The sequence below is a fragment of the Caloenas nicobarica genome, chromosome 5 (genome assembly GCF_036013445.1).
Source record: "Caloenas nicobarica isolate bCalNic1 chromosome 5, bCalNic1.hap1, whole genome shotgun sequence".
Classification (NCBI taxonomy): Eukaryota; Metazoa; Chordata; class Aves; order Columbiformes; family Columbidae; genus Caloenas; species Caloenas nicobarica.
Window position 1 is genome coordinate 42,524,695 of NC_088249.1, and position 19,649 is coordinate 42,544,343.

Sequence of the window (19,649 nt, forward strand, 5' to 3'; positions counted from 1 at the left end):
CTAAATAAATTTTAACTGATTTTTTACTGGAAAGAACTAAACCTTATTCTAACATAGTGTAGATGCTCCCATAACTTGGATGTGCAGCTTTAGAAAAGGCTTATTTTGAGGCATCAATACATAATATATACAGGAAAATTATCTCTCGATTGGCATCCTGATATCTTCATCCCCATGTCAAAGGTGTTTTTAGGTAATGATTACGCTTCCAAATTAAGTAAGTTATTATTAAGTTATTCATATTATTAAGTTATTTGTAGGCCGCCTGCCTGCAGCAGGCTTTATCTGCAACTAACCTGAAAGACAATGAAGAAAATCTAACTAGTATAATATGTACCTGTCATACTTGTATATGCTCTGACTGCTGTTAAATTGTCCTAATCCATACTAGAATTTCCCCTTCCTCGTAACCTGCCATGCACTGTCTTTCATCTGGAACGGAATGTCTTGTCTCCTGTTAAATATTCACCGATGTGTTTTCATCTGACCAGAAGATCTCACTACCACCATGTTGCTGGAATGAACAATGATAGCAAAAGAAAGGAGGTAATATAAACAGCCTGAGTTTAAGACTTTTCACCAAAATAAAAAGGGAAAATTAAAATACCAGAAATGGTAAATGGGGACCATTTTGGAGGAGAAAAAAGTATCGCGAAGGTCAAAATGTTTCAAAAAATGAATGATTTCATCTATCCTCAGCATCTTCAGACATTTTTTCATGAGAATATTCTAGAGAATTTGACTCTCTACAGTTTTTTCCAGGAAAAGCCTGTGGGAGTTTTTCAATTTCTCAGCTAGCTGATCCTTTAAGGCATAGAGAGGTAGTAACAACAGGTGATATACAAATTATACTAAGGTTACTCTTTGTATTCAAGTTCCTCTTGAAATATATATTTTTATTAGCAGGTGATTTAGATACATTTTTGGGAATGTATGAACTCCTAGAAACACTACAGCACAACTTGTACATTTTTTGTTGATTGTTATGATTTTGTGTTTAAATACAATAATAATTAAGAGAAAAATCAGACCTAAGATGTAGACATCATAGTTTAGGTCAGATTAGATTACACTAGCTTTCTTTAGTTTTCAATAGTTAAGTTGAAAAGCTCGACAGAGAATTCTGAAGATGTACATCAAGATTTCCTCTGTCATTTCCACTGTGTGGACTTCTGATATCTGGAAATGGGTGTCTTAGCCACAGCAAAGGTAGCTTCCAATAACTGGGCAAAACAGATGTATTGCAGGTGGAGAAATTTTGCAGTGTTATGTTAGGGTAATTTCATTGGACTTCATTTATGAAGTTTGTGTGAGACTGGAAATACTGATGAAATCAGAATTGCTTAGGAAATGCTGTACCTGGTTCCTTGACCTTGAGTTCAAATTTGACCTTGGAACTTCCAGCTATTACAGCATAGGTCACATCATCTTCTTTTCCTACATTATTGATTGTCAGTGAGTGCTTGTTTCCTTCTGCCTTGATGATGTATTTCTCACTTTCAGCAATTTCCGTGCCAGCTCGCTGCCACTTCACCTTGATGCCGGCTTTTTCTGTCTCTGCTTCAAACACAGCTGTGCTTCCGGCTGTCACCTCTGTTGTCTTCGGCTTCTTGGTAAATGCAGAAACTAAAAAAAGAGAGAGGTCTCACTAGAATCTGTTTTGCAATTGTGGCATATCTGGTGTAGTCAGCTGTTGTGGCTGCAACAGCTGTCTCCTTTCTCTCCCATCTGCCCATGCAAGATATAAATTACAACACTTTCCACAGAGAAGTTGTGGAATTGTCTTTGTGTTTATCAAGTTCTAAGATGTCATATCTTCTCCATATTGTCATGAAATAAAATGGAATGGATAACAAATGCATCTCACTGTCCATCTTCCTCTTTCTTTCCCCCATCATGAACTCCGATTTTTCGTAAGTGAATATTTTGATATATGACAAGATGGTATGATATGTATTCTTACATATCAAGCTACCTACATGAATTTGTCATGCAGTTTTATTTAGACATATTAATTCTTTCCTAACAGTTGCTTAATGCAGTTATTGAACAGGATCAGGATCTGTTTCTCCAACAAAATTGCACTTTGTGCAGTAACCTGTATCGTAATATACCACAAGAAATTAATGGTTCATCTTCAGTCCTCCTGTTTTGACTGATCAAGGCTTTAGTAGAAAGGGATGCACATTCCTATGATGGCCCTTGTAATTTTTTCCGACTAAAAGGGTATAAATCGCTGTTTGCATTCAAATGTTTAGTTCAGCATTAAAAGTTAAAGTACTCGCCTATGTAGCACTCTGCAACAACTAGTTTTCTAATTAATTGTAAGGTGGATCAAAATATTTCCTCTGTTTCAAGAAGCACTTAGGATGCTCATAATGAAAATGAATTAAATTATTAATATATGGTGTGAACAAGCATAAACCAAATTTTCTGGTTTGTTTCATATATAATCAAAGTAGCACAATAGATAAGAATTTGGAAAGCAAGCAATTTATCGTGATTTTGGTCCACGAGTATCCTAATATTTTTTAAGATTAGATTTTAATAAGGTAAGTTATTTTACTGATTTATTTGTCCTGATTTATTTATTTAAATGTCTTCACCTTTATTTTTAATTAAGTTTTTCATTTTGTGCTCATGTTTTGGACTTAATGAAATCTGTTATTTCTTTGCTCATTGCCATGAGCTATGTTCATGGATAAAAATACCAGTAATTAACATTCTGATTCATACACTGAGTGGGTTTTGTGCATCATTATGTCAATTTTTTAATTTACTTACCCCTACATAGTCACGCTTTTATAAAATATTAGTAATTCCATCACATTTAATTATATCTGTCACCTCTGTGGCAAATTGTCTATGGCTCTTTTACATGGGCAGCAACAAGAACTCTTCTAAACACCACAACAATGATTATAATTAGATTTAAACTTTTGATTCTGCTTTATAAAAGTGAAGGGAACATGACATAGAAATATTTCAAAATAACTAGTTTATACTCATGTTCAAACAGGTGCTTTAGTTAGTATAAATGGTATATTACTAATAATACCATCTGTTCACTGCACAAAATCTCTGTTCCTATAGCATATATAAATTACTTTACCTCAGTGGAGTTACCTCTGCAAAGATTTTGTCTGATGACCTCTGGGCTTTAGTCATAATACAGGCCACATTTCTTGCATTGTTTTGCAAAGGATTCAAAGCTGCTTAAACATCAATTAAAGTATCAATTACAAATACTTTTAGAATTCAGTATGTATCGTATTTTGCCTCTCTGTTACATGTAGAAAAACACCACCACAATTACATTTTTCTCTTTATTTTTTCCTTCCCTCCCCCCGCCTTATATATTTGATGAAAAAAAAAATTTGGTTTGCACTGAGCCTATAGGAGCCTTGACTGGCCTTCTGTTGTATTCTTCTGCATGCTTTTCTTCCACCTTGAGATATAAGTGTGTGAAATTTCCTCTGGGAGTGAAATGTCCCTGCGTGCTTTTATTTAAGGTTTTTCTAACCTCAGGCCTGTAAGTGGTATAATTGTTCTCAAACAGAATGTAGTACTGTGTAGAATATAGGGCATAATATATTACAGCATAATACTCGAATGCATGTTACCAGTTACACATCTTTTGATATAGTATTGCACTTCAGTAAATAACACAGCAGAGTATACTTCGATGCAATGTACTGTGAGTAATTGCAGAAGAGTTATTGTAAACTCTGGGTTAGATGTACATAATTCAAAAGACATGTAAAGGTGGCCAGGCTACCCCACAGGGGAGAGCCAGGTCAGTTCTGGAACCCACTCCTGAAATACCTGCTGTCTGGCTCCCCTCCCTGTGACGCTAGAGATGAAGCAACTAAGAGGCATGTTTTTTGTCTCTGAGTGCTATCATCATCGCTCTTCTATTTAAGCACAAAAGAATCTATAAATATATTAATTACTTAACAGCAATGTGGCCTGTAAAGGTTCCAGCCTACAAGTGGCAGGGTTTCAAGACATGCATACGTGGAAGTAACTCTCTGATCTGCTTCACACCCTGCAAAGTGATTGGGTTTCTTACATTTACATTAGATGACTCAACAAAAGCAGATTGTTGGCCAGAACTACATGCACAGTGAGAAATCTCCACCACCCCATAATATTTCTGACTTTTGGGAAATGTAAATACATATGTAGAAGTTTACACGTCTCCTTGTATTTTTTTTTTCTCTCTCCCTTTCCTGCCAAAAGACTCATTTCAGCCCCAATTTAGAATGATTATGAATAATTCCACTAAAGCATAAAATTGGAAAGGCCCATAATCTCTCACAAGAATAAAGGCCTGCAAGAACAGTTGTTGAGAACCCACTTTTTCACAGGTAAAGGAGATTTTAAGAGTCATTTTCCTTCACTTGAGGTTCAGTGTCAGTAGGCAGTGGTGGCCAAAGTAGTGTCTCTCTGTATTAATCTGTATTCTCATTCATCTTTCACTGTTCATATTTGCAAAGGAAAAGTAGCGATGTACAGCTGCAGATTTTACAGGAAATTACTTTGATGCAGAAGAGAGATTGCTGAACAAGCATGTGAAGACAATACAGTCATTTTTCTTTCTGGGGGAAAACGGGCTGCTTAACAGAAGGAAAAGAAGTAAGATAGCCGCTATTCCTGGTCTCCTTCATTGTGGCTGCTACTTTAAGTAACACATAAATCCAAATTCACCAGCAGATATTTTTCTTATGCAGCCGTACCAATCTAATCCAGCTATTTCCTCGTTAGGAATGTTCCTAAACACCACCATTCAAAACTTATCTCTCCTGAGAGCCTCACTTTTTCCTGCTTTTATCAGAAACACTTTCTCCATCTGGCAATCTCTCTCACTTTAACATTTGGCTTCTGCCCAGATACACCCGCCTGAGTTCCATATATCCATCCCGTACTCAAAACACTCTTGGATACAACCACCACCATCAGGCTGTGGAAAACCCAGTGACTGTGACACCTCTCATGTGATGTTGTGGAATGTCTTACAGCTCTCGTGCCTGTCAGGCACTGACGGATCTCAGGCATCATCACATGTTTATCCAGACTCCCGTGGAACATGCACTTAGGAGCCACTGGGCTGGGGCACCTGACGACCACGTAGCCCATGTCCTCTGCCACTCACTTCCTTAACTCTGTGCTTCCCACTGAATTCTAACCCACCCTGCACAAAGGGAGAGAAAGGTGACATTAGTACTAACATGCTATAGCAGTTCTGGGGAGAGGGCAGCGACGCACATGAGTTACCAGTGCTGCTGGTGACGGGAATTATTGGAGGAAAGGAGGGCGATAGACGCTCTGTGTGTGTGCGTGTGTGTGTGTCTGTTTTGTGGGGATGGATCTGGAATTGCTGTGGGGAGTTGACATGGGGAGAGAAGTGGGATGTGGAGCTAATGAAAGAAAATGAGGCCAGAGACACTTTGTACTACCATATTTTTCAGCACTTCTTATATCTCAGACCTTCTTAATCACTTCTAGCTTCCATAATGCGAAGAACTTCATATAGCTTCTGAGTAATGTAAACCAGCAGATTTCCGCACCAGGCAGAAGAGGAATCAGACTGCGTGCGGTCTGCAATAGTCTTGCAGAAAACTTTTTGGTGGCTAATGCTGTTGCTACCAGAACGTGCATGCAGTACCCATCCTTTAAAAGTCCTGTAACACCTGAAGATGTACACATCACTCATATGGTTATGTATGTTACATGAGTTACAGCTTCATTAATCAGTAATAAAAAGCTCTATTTGGAGGTCCATGATCACACTGTGATTTGAAAACAATTTATTGATTAGTCTTTCAGTCAGGAGGCTGAAGAAATATAAAATACCTTTGCTTTTGGCCCAATTATACGAGAATGAAATAATTTAAGTTCCAAAAACAGCTTCCTTCACTTTTCCCCTAAATAAAACAATAAAACTAGTGTTCTGCCTTCCTAGTACTGCCATTTATTAAATCTTCATATTAGCACCTTCATGCTTTCTCCCTTACTTGCTTTGAAACCATCTCCTTCTGACATCCACCATCAACCTAGTTTACTACTCTGCTTCAAAACTTGTTCATACTCTCCTATGCAAAAACCTAGAAAATGGCTAAGCTACTACCCAGGTTGCTATCTGTTGTACTGATCATTGTTTCCTTTGCTCTCTTGTTGAACTATCTATTTACTAGGTTTTTAATTTTTAAGTGTTTTGAGGCAGACTATTTCTCTGTTGTCTTTGTACAGCATCATCTTGTTAGCAAATAGCTACTAAGTACTGTTGTGTCCCTAATAAGAAAAAAGTTTAGTATTAGAAGAGACATTCCTATTTGATTATTGTCAGAAAAAATGGAGATGAGATGTATATTTAAAAAATGCTTAACTGAAATAATTTAAATTCCTGCCATATTCTCTAAATAGTTTGGCTTGTTAAGAATCACAAACATTAGGTGAAAACCTTTTCCTAAAATCACTGAATTTCAAAGTATGTGTGAAGTATTTGAAATTAAAGTGAGGAAGTATAGATTGCACAAGAGTGATTTTTAACTAGATAGAGTGATAGAGGAGAGCCATTCTTTTTTTTTCTTTTTCTTTTTTTTCTCGTACTTTTCAAAGTGATCCTCTGACTTCAGCTCTTCATCTTTCAGTATTTGTGATATGTACATGGAGGAGGGGGAGATAAGCACTTTGGGAGTATGTGTGTTAGATAAGGCTTTCAAATGATATTTCTGCCTTTCTGAAATAAAAACTGTTAAAGGTATAAATGTTTCAGGAGAATCTAGTGTATCTAGTTGAATGCACATGCTACAGACTGCAGCAGAAAACTATGACGAGTATAATTAGAAAAAACAGAGCCACAAGTTTTCTCCCACAAAGCTGAGTTATCTTACTGTACATTCTGTGTACTTGGTATTAAAATATGTATCTGCCCAACGTATTGAATCAATGTTACAAAAGTAGTATTAGCTTTTGGGACTCCTTAATTTGTTAAGGCTTCTTGTTGAAAATTTATCTTTCTTTAGTACTTCCACTTGGCATCCAGTTTTCCTTTTATACCACTTGCTCTTCCATTGAGTTAAAAGCCAAACTGGATAAGCAGACTTAGTAATGGAACTTGTAAATTCCTTGCTGAGGAACTATATAAAGATGCTACACATTCCTCAGTCAGGACCTAAGTGGCTTCTTGCAATTACAAGCTTAATCATTCCATGATTCAAAAGCTATTGAACTGCTCAATCTTATCATTCCTTGCCTACTTCAGCAGCTGAGATTGTAAATTCTTGTAACATGAGCAACAGGCGAGGAATAGTTTCACTAAGCAGAATCACCTCTCTCTCCCTCTGCATCCATCATACTGTAAAATGAGAAAAATAATGTTCAGCTTGCTTTGAATCTTAACTCACAAAAGAAGAAAATATATCTATATTAATTATTATTAATTTTTGTATTACTGTAGGGCACAGAAGTTCACTATCATGGAGCAGTACCTTATTGTGCTAGGTGCTTGTGAATGTAAAATGAGGAGTTTATATTCAGACTAAAATTGTACAGTCTACTCTTCATTATGCAACATTGATTATTATTATTATTAATGCAAATAGCCTCTGTGTACTTACAAGCCAGGTTATTTATAAACCCTTGTTAAAATTTCCTAATCTGAACTGCAAAATCTAGACTCCTCAATCTATAAAATAGGTGAATAAAAATGGACTGATTTTCAGAGAAGGTGAGTAATACCAGACTTCTCCTTTTCCAGATTTAGTAATGCACACATTTCCCATTAAGTCCCATTTATCTAGTAAATGTGGTGTTTAAAATGTCAGCTGTTTCCTCTTAATGTCACAAAATATTGATAGGGAAATGGTTGGGGTTTTTTTAACTTGTCTGAATTTTCACAACCAAGAAAAAGCAATCAAAATTTCCAAAAAGCAAACCTTTGAACAGAGATTAACTATGAAATGTTTAAATCAAAGAGAGGAGAACATAAAATTTCCACAACAGAACTCTCCAAAAAGTGATGCTTTTCAGTGTTTGATTGTTTGCTCTGACACTAAATTGCTATGGGTCATCTAAATCCTCTTGGTCTTGGGGAGCATATAGATTTTCTGGAAAGCCATGACAGTTCTTTTGGTATTCTGTAAATAATCAGGGCAGTGCCTTATCCTGAAGTATTTTAGTTGTACATTTTAAAGTAAAAGAATGTCCGTTGGAAAATCTACTTCACTTTTTCAGGTTTCGTGGTTTGTTTAATTGTTCATTTGTTTTTACATGTTAGGAGGTTTGTTAAAACAGCAGATATAGGCAGAATATCTCTGATCATTCTCTGGCATGAAGCATTTTCCTTTGTATGAATTGCTAGATGGTTATTCAGCCCTCCTGAGATTATGCTCAACATTATCCCATCTTGAAATGACTTGAACTATATAAACAACATGAAACAGAAAACCAAAGGGATTAATGTCTCTTGGGAGAATGAGAAGATCCCCTCTAGAAGTTATGGAGCATGTGACTGGTTCTGTCTCAGAGTGGGTAATAAGAGCTTTATCCTCTCCCTGCTGTGATAATTACAGTGTTTGGGCTGGTTTGTTCATAAGATTTGTGTAGGACTTGTGATGTTAGACACCTGTTAGATTTCTCTGGAGAAATAATCTGGAACAGAATTTCACTTCACTGTTAGCTATCAAAGGTGGGCATTTTCACAGACAGAGAAGTTGCCTCTCATCCATGGAGACTGATAATATTAATTTAAAAGCAGTTAAACCATTAGAAATCAAAAGCCACAATGGCTTGGTGATCACACTGTCAAATTTGCCTAATTCCATTGTATTTCTTTTTTCAAGCATTGTCAATCACAGGCATTAGACATTTCAATAAATCTCAAAAATCACATGACTTCAAAAATAGAATATGATTATGACTGTCTTATTTTTGGGGTGACTGCTGAACCTTTACAGCTTATATTTTTCAAGCATTTATCTACAATTACAAAGTCTGGCACAAACAACACACCCCATCTGATCTCAGTAACTGCAGCTTTAAGAACATCAAATGATGGGATGAAATTGTGGGTTGTGATAAAATTGAAGGGTTGGTGACACCACTGTTGCTTTAGAGTTATCAAATAGAGGGAACATAAAGTATCTTGTTGGAGTTAATCTTGCTTTGGTCCTTTGCAGTTTTTAATGGGAGATACAGGCTGGATTTGTGCTCTGGCAGTGACTGATTCCAAATATTTTGGCCAAAATGAAAGTTCTTAAAAAGTTATTCTTCTTTTGTTGTGGTGACCACAGGAGATTTTCCCATTGACCAGCCTGACAGGAGACTGATGCCTGTTCAGCCCTTTGCAAAACACAAAGGCCTACATTAATAAGTGTCAACAGCTATTACTGACCAACTTTGGAAAATGTACATTAATAAAAAAGTGTGCACCTTGTACTGTACATTCAGGTGGTAGTGATTCTGGGCATACACTGGCATCAGTGAAGTGAGAGCTTTAAAAGAAGAATTCCATATTTAGTACAATTTTCTCCAGCCTTGCATATTGGTTGTGTGCACACTTTTCAAATAATCGGAACTTCAGCTTTTGACAACTTTTTGCCCAAACTTAATTGTGGACACAAAGCGCTCCTGAGACGTCTTCCTCTACCCACACACAGGTGTCCTGAGGCTAAATTCTCCCCACCTCTGCTTCCCAGGCTCTCTTCCTCCTTTTCAGACAGATTCATTGCATCTTTCACCCCATCCTAGGCCTCCCCTTCTTTCGTATGTGGGCAGCCTCTGAGTGATCGTTTCTCAACTTTAAATTAGAACTTTCCTAAATCTGAAATATTTTCCTGATGTTTTTCTAGTGGGGCAGGGCTTGCACAAGGCTCTATGACCTTGGCTTTCTGAGAATGACTAGTTATCTTCTGGCTCAAGGGGAAAGGATGGAGGAGGGTGACTAAAAAGAAATATGCATATATTCTTTACAGTACAATGTCTTCTTTTTTGCTAGAGCGCTACTGTCACTGACTGGCAGAACTAGAAAGGATAAGCTCTGAATCAGGTGTTATTTGCTTTCATTTTCACAGAGATTTCACTAGCAACAAATACCATCGAAGTTTTCTGCTTACACTTCCTCAAAAGTATCAGGAAAAACAAAACAAAACAAAACCAGGAGAGGTTTATATTGCCTAACTGCTCAAGAGAGAGACTACAAGCTTTTTTCAGAGTCCTAAAGGTGACTAAGTAAGGAAATGAGTAACAAAAAGAGTCTGAGAATTAAATGCATTTCACCTTCATTCTTTCCTCATCCAAAGTGTCTTGAGAAAATTCTGTGGCTGAGGGTTGCCAAACTAGTTACTGATTTCTCTGCAAGATCACTCAACAGCTCTTACATTTATAACTTCATAAAATATTGTCTCTTTTCCCTCTTTTTTTTTTTTTTTTTAAATTTCTTTTTCTCTAGCATGCAAAAGCCACCCACATTTTTCTCTGTCAAGGTGTTCTTAGGTTTTGTCTGTCGGTTATGTTCCTTACCTGTTTTCTTTACAGGCTCTGGCATCTTCACTATGTTTTTGATGAAGCTCCCAGTTGTATCTGGAAAGCAGGGTCCGAGCTAGACAGGAGTGAGACTGCAGGGCTTTTGAGACCCCCTAAAGAAACACTTGGTGGAAGCCCCCATCCTGCTCCTCCCCTTTGGTCCCCCACTGTTGTCAACTACGGCACCTTATCAACAGCAGGACACACTTGACAGGCGACATCAGCTGGGATAAATATAGCCAAGTTCCAGGAGCCGGAGAGCTCAAACCACCCAAGACTGGCTACCACTGATCTGTTGGTACAAACCAGAGCACAATCTGATGTGGCACGTGCATACAGTACATTTTCCAGCCTCACATACGTAATGGTTTAAGAATTCCTACACTGCCATGTTTATGGCACATTCAGCAAACTAGATCTGATAGTTACATCTCCTGTATACTGGTTCTGTACTTACTCTATGTATCTGCTTGCATTCTTGCTGCCTATTTCAGTCTTTATTGTTGTTACAATTTGGTCAGAACTGAACAGCCCCTCAGAGAGCTTTTTTATTGTTTCTTTTTTTTGTTTGTTTTTCTTTTTCGCTTCTACCAAAGACTGTGTTTGTAGAACTAAATGTGAACATTCAGGAAAGAACTTTCTTTTTCAGAGACACTTAGACATTACTGACATTTGCAGTCACAACTAAAAAGCATGACACTACTTAAATAGTATCAGGCCTCCCTCCCCATCCACCCACTCGATCCGCAGCACATATTTCTTGAAAACTAGTAAGTTGGTTTTTTTTTTCTTTTAAGTGCCATTTAAAAATAGTTGCAATGTTCTCTTTGATGCATCTAGAAGTTTTATTTTTGTTTAATTAGACAGAAAAGATCTGAGGGAAATCTCACTAGAAAATTACTCTGGTATTGCCATTTCGTGCTCCAGTCATTGCTTCTTATTTATTCATACATTTAGCATACGTCAAAATAGTAACTGTGGACAATCATCCTTTTATTGAAATCGTGGTATATCCATTTCCAGTAACTTTTGTCTGTTGCATTTTGAGTTTTGAGCTTTATGAGAGAAATTCTGTAGGCCAAGCATTGAGCACATTTTAGCTACCACTAGTATTAAAAAAAGAATTTTTAAAAAAATGTGGTCTTCAGTTTTTTCAGTTTTATAAGCCTGTAAAAACCTCAGTCTAAAGGATTTCTGCTCTTGGCAGGAAGCTCAGAATAGATGAGTGTGCATGCAGCCCATCAGTCACTGTACTTTGTGTCTTTCATGTCTGACTCTCTGGGTAGACTGATGGGACGAATGTCAACATGCAAGAATGACTGCTGCTCCCTCTCCTGATTTTGGGCCAACTACTTCTTCTCCTTTCCCTGAAGGAATTTTTTACATATGAGTGAGGAAGATGGGCAGGATGTGACCTACGTACATTTTCCACTGCCTCTGTTTCTTGTGGAGCGCAAGTTAGCATGATATGTATTTGACCCAATATCCCGTGCCTGAGGCATTTCACTGGGAGTCAGGAAATCTCAGCTCTTTGCTTTAGCTTGAACTCTTTCAAAAGACTTGGGTCCCACAGTGTGAAAAATCTGTCACTTAACTACCGAAGTTCACTATTCCTTTCTTAAATGTTTCTCCCTACTAGAGAGCTGCCATTAGCTCCCTCTTCTCTTCAGAGCTGATCCCCAACACACTGTTGGAACTTCATCCTTCTGGGAACAGAGCTGTCTCCCTGCAGCTTTAGACAACAGAGGCCACAAGAGGCAGAGCTACCACAGACTGATATGGAGAAAGAAAATTAATCTGTGGACTGTGATCGGAGTCACGCTTCTTCTCAACTTATTTGCCTCTCTAGTATGTGTCCTTGAAATAACGCTTACAAAGAAAATTAGCTGACTAGAAGTCACTTCTGCACTATTTTAAAATATGATCCTCTTGTAATTGCCATCAGAATATACTAATCATCCTCAGGGATCATTTTGCATAAAGAACTTAGTTTTGCTACTTCATTCTTTCTCCCCCGCCTATTAGAAAATAATTATTTTTACTGAAAGTGTATATTTTATGTTCTGAGGTTCTCGATTTGATAAAATACGTAGTGTACTAACATGTTATGTTAGACTTGGATTCAGAAGATTGTTCAGTTCTGAAGCTGTTTTTACACTTAGCACGATAGGCCTTTACTACTACTAACTAAAACAGTGTAAGTAGAAATAGACCCATTTGTGTAGGTTTAAAGGAAATATATACTTTTACTAAAAAATCTTTAAAATGCAGACATGTAGTATTTATCATATACTCCAGGCCTGTATTCGTTCTCTGTGAGTGTCCAGTAGGAGGTGCTTCAAAGCAAGAACTGAGAACTTTACAATAATTAAATGTTGGCTAATGCGTATCTAACAGAGAACTCGTTCTGAATGCCAATAGATATTGGCATTAGATATATTAGATAGATAGATATATTTCTTCTAAGTTGTTTGAACTCTCAATATTATTGATTCACCTAAACACTCATTTATCTCTAAAATGACGTGAACTCCTTGGACTCAATATTTTCCAATATACATTGGAAATACACATTCCAATACACTTTGTAATACACATTTACACATTGTAAAAATAGGAATTGTATTACTGACTCAGAATTTTCCAACTTTTTTGAGTATCCTCTTGTTCTGGGAGATCAGAAATTGGCATTCAGCATCTGATTGTTGGTTGTTTTCTATACTTCTGTCACAGCACCTCAAATTACTTAGGACAAAAGATACATTAATCTACATTATAACAGTTTTAAACCTGATGTTATATACAGAAGCATTTTCCTTTATTTGCCACTTTCTTACTGTCAGGTAGTTGTCTGTAAAACTGTCAGATATGTGTCTGATGACAACATGTCTCTAAGAGGTCACTTCCATCACTTTGACGGCAAGGGGGAGTTCATTCTGCCATTGCATGTCTTGCAGAATAATTGTCTTCATATGTTTCTCTGGACATTTCTGGGATGATCTAAACCATGTTGCCATTCAAAGGAGATACAGTCATTCATTAGGTTCAATTCTAAGGGTGTGTTGTTTGAGAGTACTATCCCAATAACTGCCTATGAGCCATTATTTCCTAGGGAATTTGAAAGAAGTTTATGCTAATCTAAAAAATCTAACGTGCTAGGACAACAGATTGCTAAAAATATATGATAAAGTGGTGAAGGATTTGCACTGTGTATTAGAAAGGAAAGCTAGACAATATACTCTGCATCTGTTTATTAATGGAGAGGGTACAGTATGCAGGAGTTAATCGCAATGATGCTTGCTGGGATCATGTAAATAAGTTTTTTCTGTTTTGCACTCTCTCCTGCTTATTTATCACAGATATTTAGAAACTATTTTAGACTTGAAGAGTTATCTACAGATATTTAGAAACTATTTTAGACTTGAAGAGTTATCTACTCTCGTAAGTGCGTGGAAATCTTTTCCCAATGTATTTCATGTTTCCCAGTCTTTATATCTGGTTTTTTTTCTCTGTTTAAATAAATACTTATTTAATGTGGTTGTAGCATTTTCCTTTTCATGAATCAATTTTCTACCTATGCATCTTATTTTCTTTGGATCTCTTTTCTCAGGATTTCATTTTATCTATTCCATATCTTTCTCAGATTCTTTCTGTAAACATTTAGTGGTATAGTTTTAATTCGGTAAGTTACTGGAGATGTGAATAACTTTAAATGTAGACTTATTTGTAACTACGGTGTGCTCAAAATCAGACACATTTAATTCGAGTACTGTGGTGAGTCAGTCCCTTAGCTGATTATTCTTCATAGATACTTTCCAGGATTTAGAATCAAGTTTAATCTGGGGAGGGTATGAGTTACTTCTTCCCCACAATGAAACAGAGCCACAAAAATGATTTAATCTGATGCAGGGAAATGATCCTATTCCAGTTGTAACTTTGCAGCTTTTGAGATTTTAAATGTTATTTAAAATAGTGTCTGCATGTTTCAAGGCAGAGCAAAATGAATGTTTTCTCTGCTATTACATTTCTGGTTACCAGGTGGCAGCATTGCTGTAACAGTAAACTTTTTTCTAGCATTTTCTTCATTCTATTTATTTATTTATTTATCTAACCACTTTTAATAACAAAACTGCTATGCAAATGAAATATATGATAGAGTTGGCAACACTGGCCCAAAATAGATGTGTAGTGAATTGTGATAACTACTTACCAGTGCACCACAACACTAGACTATTTTTTAGAAAGTGTATGAAGTTTCATCCTATATTGAAATGAAACCGATGTACAAGTATAGTGAAGCAACACGTAATAAAAGTCTCTGGGGCTTTGCTAAAAAAATAAATGAGAAGGAAAAGGGTGTCCTTCCTTGTCAGAGGAATTATCTTGCAAGTTTGAAATTCTTGTTCTGTGCCTCAGACAGTGGCTTTCATCATGTAGTTCGAAGTCAAGTTCAAAACTGACGGTAATAAGTGGCCTGCAATGACAGGCTGTGTGATGTATCTTCCTGATTTACAATAGTTGCAGTGTAGCTTATGCAGAGAAACCTCAGGGTTTATTATTTCTAGGCAAAGTTAGCAGCTCCTACTTCTAATAAGACTATCCAACTTCCTATTAAAAGGATATGGTTTTAGACAGCTGTGACTTTGCCCAAACATAGCTATCCAGGTGGAAAATCTGTATATTAATTTTCTATTTGGGACTTCTTTTGCTTTTAGTTTCTGTCATGCCATTTGATTTCATCTCTGTTCATTTGTCTCTCTGCCTCTTAGTTTTGTGAAAACATCGTCCCTTCCGTGATTCAGCAGTTTCTGAGGACAAGGTAGTATAATGAAGTCTCAGTTCCAGGAGCTGCAGATTTACTGGTGTGAATGGTGGGAGAGCTGAGGAGGCTCAGTGCAGAGCTCAGGCCCAGCTGGAGCCATTCGCTGAAGCGCTGGCCCCACGAAATGGGGCAGACTCTTTCCTTTGTGCTTTTGAAACTCAGAGCTCTGGGGTGTGCGGCGCAAAGACACTTGGCCTCACTGACAAAGCTCGAGTTTACAAGGGCTTGTGACATCTGGGTAATGCTGATCCTGCTTATTTGAGCTTCCTTCTGCACAACCATTTTGTATCCCTACACTTTACACACAAAAATATGTTACCGAAGGGTGTGGGTTGGAAGAAAATTGAGGCTAGAGGTTCTGGGAGGGGTTTGAAATAGATGCTCAAAGGACAAGAATATTGAATGGGGAGCTGGGGTACAAATGGGAGTGAGGGAAGAGAACTGGGAGTTAGTAGGTGATAGGACTGAAGCTGTAGGAGGACGTGGGATGGGAAAACTATAAATGGCTTAATAAATATATTGGCACTGGGAACCATTCACATAAAGAGAAGCTGACTGGAGGCACATGTGAGAGAAGTTGGTCTGAGAGGAATAAATAAGACTAGCTGGGCAAAAGTTGAAATCTGACATTGAGAATGAAGCAACTGAGATCTACTAAATATGGAGGCATCTGGTGTCTGAGTCTGGAGACGGAGAAAAGCTGAATGCAGACCTGGGAGTGCACAACTGGGACTGGCTGAGAAAGGAACAGCGGGTTGGTGGGTGGGAAAAAGTGGAAGAGAGAATGCCTAAAGAAGAATTCTAGAATTATGTTTCTAAAAGCAAACACTCAAACCTCAGAAGATTAGTTAGTTAAATTGAAAAGAAACCCAAACTGATTTGTATACGCAAATGGCCAGCTCAGCACCCAAACATTCTTCATTTTGCATAAGGCAGAGGCATCGGAGCATTCTGCATAAAGGCATCAGCGGTCAAAGGGCTTCTCATATGAAGAGCACTGCTGCTCTGCTGCTGGAGAGTTAAAACAAAGCTCAGAGGGAGCTCTTAAAACACAGAAACTGCATTCCTTCCTACCACAAAGCCGCTTCCCCAATCCTTTGCATAACCTTGGTCTCCCCAACACCTCCTCCCACCCTTCCTTCTCCTCCACCACCTCCTGCTAAAGCTTATCTGCTCTACCACATCCTCATTCTCCTCCTGCCCATAGACTGCTCTGCTCATTCTCACGTACTGCTTTGGCTCCCCAATAGTGAAAAGTAACACTGTGGGTAACTGAAGGCATGAAGAAGGGGGATGTGGCTGTATGAGTGGAGAGAATGGAAAGAAACAGAGAATATAAAGAAAGTTGCCCTGAGAAACCTGATCTAATTGGCCTGCTTTGAGGGGGCATTGGATGAGGCAACCTCCAGAGGTCCCTTCCAACCCAAGTTACTCTGTGATCCTGCGAGGTGTTGTGAGAGAAATAAATGGGGCTAAAGCAGTCACAGGTGAGTTATGAGTGAGAAAACGAGAAAGAGTATCTGCAACCTACTGCTGTTTGCATGTTCGTTGGAAGAAGTTCACATTCCCCAGCTCTTGGAACAGGACTCTGATGACTTGGGTTCTGTACAGATCTCCCTAATACCACAGGCTAAACCGAACCAACCGAATTGCAACATGCAAATTTGTTAGAGAGGAAAGGTGAAACTTGGTGAAGTTTTAGCTATGCTACAGTCGCTTCCAAGAGCAAAGCTCTTTGCCCGCTTGACTGTAGGATGAGATTCATGGGTTCATTACAGTAGCTTTTGTTTATTCCAAGCTTTACATTGTTAGTGTTTTAGGTATATGGGTATGTGAAATTATGTAAATCTGGTTCAAGTGTTGCTTAGAACAAGAAAAGGGACTGAGATAGCAAGTTAACACACCAAAAAAATTATAAGTAAATGTAAATTCTTGGAATTGGTACCCACAGAATGCTGTAGTCTGTGCCATATAATGGTCTTTTATACCAGTAATCCATACATTTTAAAAACACAAGAGTGGGATTCCCATGGAGAAGATACTGTTCTGAGCTTTGTCGAAGAAAAAATACTTATCGTACTGCCATCAGTGATAAAGTCTCTGCTATGAATTTACAACGTGCAGTTGGAGTATAAGCAAAATTAGAGTAATAGTGTAAATAAACTGAATCGAACTGCCATGTAATATATGTACTAGTTACAAAGTTGGCACTATAGCTTGAATTAAGCTTGATGATTATGAAGTGAGGTTTGTTGTACAGAGATTTGAATGCGGGAGATGAAAGCTAGAAAGAAAGGGAAGAAAGAAAGACGCATTAAGGGATACAAAAAGAAAAAGTAAACTGAGACAGAAAGTTTACTGAGGAAAAAAAATCTAGCAAAGTATAGAGCATAAGCCCTGTTGTAATTGAAAATGAAGACAAATACAGATTATAAGACTCTGGCAGTGTATGAATCTCAAAATGATGTTATGGAGATAAAATTTAATGGAGGAGACAAAAGAATAGTAAATATATTAGAATGTGTAGGTATGTATGTTACAGGAAGTTTGGGGAATTTGATAAATGTGGACTGTCAGGCAAAACCAAATGATAGCACTTTTAATTGCAGTTCTGTCTGATGTAGCTGAGTAGCAGCTCAGATCTAGATGTGTCTAAAACTCCCTTTGACTAGGTAGAATTAAAAAATATATGCTATATCTGTAAATTATTATAAGCCGTTTATCCCTTAGTAGAGCCAGTGCAATTTTTCTACCTTCTACCCCTCTGACGTATGGCTGGCTGGAGTCTAAAATGTAGTAGGAAGTTCAGTATTTTGGATTTAGCTCAGTGATAGTTTTCCAAATAATATCTTTACTCAAGAATTTATTAGGAACTAGTCAGCAGCTGATAAAAGTGGTTGTGTTTTGTATTGTTTTGTTTTAAAGCAGGCTGCAAAGGTGATCTGTAAGTTGAATATCCAGCTGTAGTATGAATGCTTCCTTTGAAAAAGCATTGATGATCTCTAACAGCAGTGGGACACAAAATGGTCCAAGAAATTTGAGCTAATCATGGGTCATCTCTCCAGATAATGACCTGACCTACCTTTTTCCAGCACGTCTGCCTGTCTGGCACTTGGCCACTTTCACAGAAGACAGAATGCTTGCTTCTCTGTAATTTTCCTGAACCAGTGATGTTGTCACATTCATTTTGATATTTTTCTCTAAAACAGCCAAAGAGCTTCTGTTTGCATGTGCAACTGAGTGGTGATAATTTAGATTAATTAAACAGCCTGCTATCCAGACCAGTTTGGTTGGATGAGATACAAACGGTACTGTGGCAGAGAAGCATCATCATTTGGTCTCCTTCACAGCTGCAACACATGATTATTCAGACCCTTCATGCCACAGATGAAAAACCTAACCAGAAACAGATGGGGAGTGAATATTTTTAGAAATAGAATTTCAAAGCATTATGAAGAGGAAGAGAAAAAGATTTCAACTTTGGAGATAAAGAAAATTTTAAACCTGCTTGTTGAATTATTTTAAATAGTGTTTTAAAAATATTTTAATTATAAATAATACTGTCCCCAGAAATATTTTTCCTCATATTCTTCCATTTCCATGTTACTTGTGGCCAAAACCAGTGTAAAATGCAAATTATTCAATTCAAGTATATCTAGCTGCTCTAAAATAAGATTTTACAGTAACACACAGTGCTCAAATCACTCATTTAAAGGTTCATGTTGTTTCTGTTTGAATTTCTTTCTTTAAATTTTGTTTTATTTCTCCAACATCTAATTGTTTTCTGTGCAAGACTTGCTAGGAAAATTGAAAACTAGGTCTCTGAGGTCTAAGAAGGCTTTTTGACAAGCTTGAAATGGCTTTTGTGATATTGTGAACATCTCCGCAATTAGCTCACCAGTCAGCTCTTTTCAGTCATCATAATTTTCCTGCAAGAGGAAATTATCTTCTCTGAATTATAATGTCAGAGAATGATCAATTCTGCTTTTCAAGCTGTGCTTGTGGTAAAGATGTTTTTATGAAGAGAGGAATTAATCCTCTAGTTTTCTTGAATATCAATTCTGCAAGTCTGATGAGGGCAAATGTCTTTTACCCCTTTCTAGTAGCAAGTCAGTGGTGAAGAGTCATCATCAGTAGCAAGCAGAACAGTCCTGAGTTTCTAGCTCAGCATTGAAGAAATCCTAATTATGTCAGTGCTGAGTGTTGTTCCAGCCTCTGAGAGCTACCTTCAGTGTCTTCGGCTTCCATCCTACGAGTGCAATGTAGATGCAGGTGGAGTTTATATTAGTCAAATTTAGTG

The 19,649-nt window shown here is 37.5% G+C and overlaps 1 protein-coding gene across 1 annotated transcript in view; it reads right to left on the reverse strand.

The window, feature by feature from the left end:
* The window catches only part of MYBPC3 (myosin binding protein C3), a 62,889-nt gene extending 52,340 nt beyond the window's left edge, over nucleotides 1-10,549 (reverse strand). The window contains exons 1-2 of the mRNA XM_065635302.1: nucleotides 10,525-10,549; nucleotides 1,360-1,626 (exon numbers count right to left, since the gene is read on the reverse strand). Coding sequence (XP_065491374.1) covers nucleotides 1,360-1,626; nucleotides 10,525-10,549 — 292 coding nt within the window. The remainder of the gene's footprint in view (nucleotides 1-1,359; nucleotides 1,627-10,524) is intronic.
* Nucleotides 10,550-19,649: the final 9,100 nt, after the last annotated feature.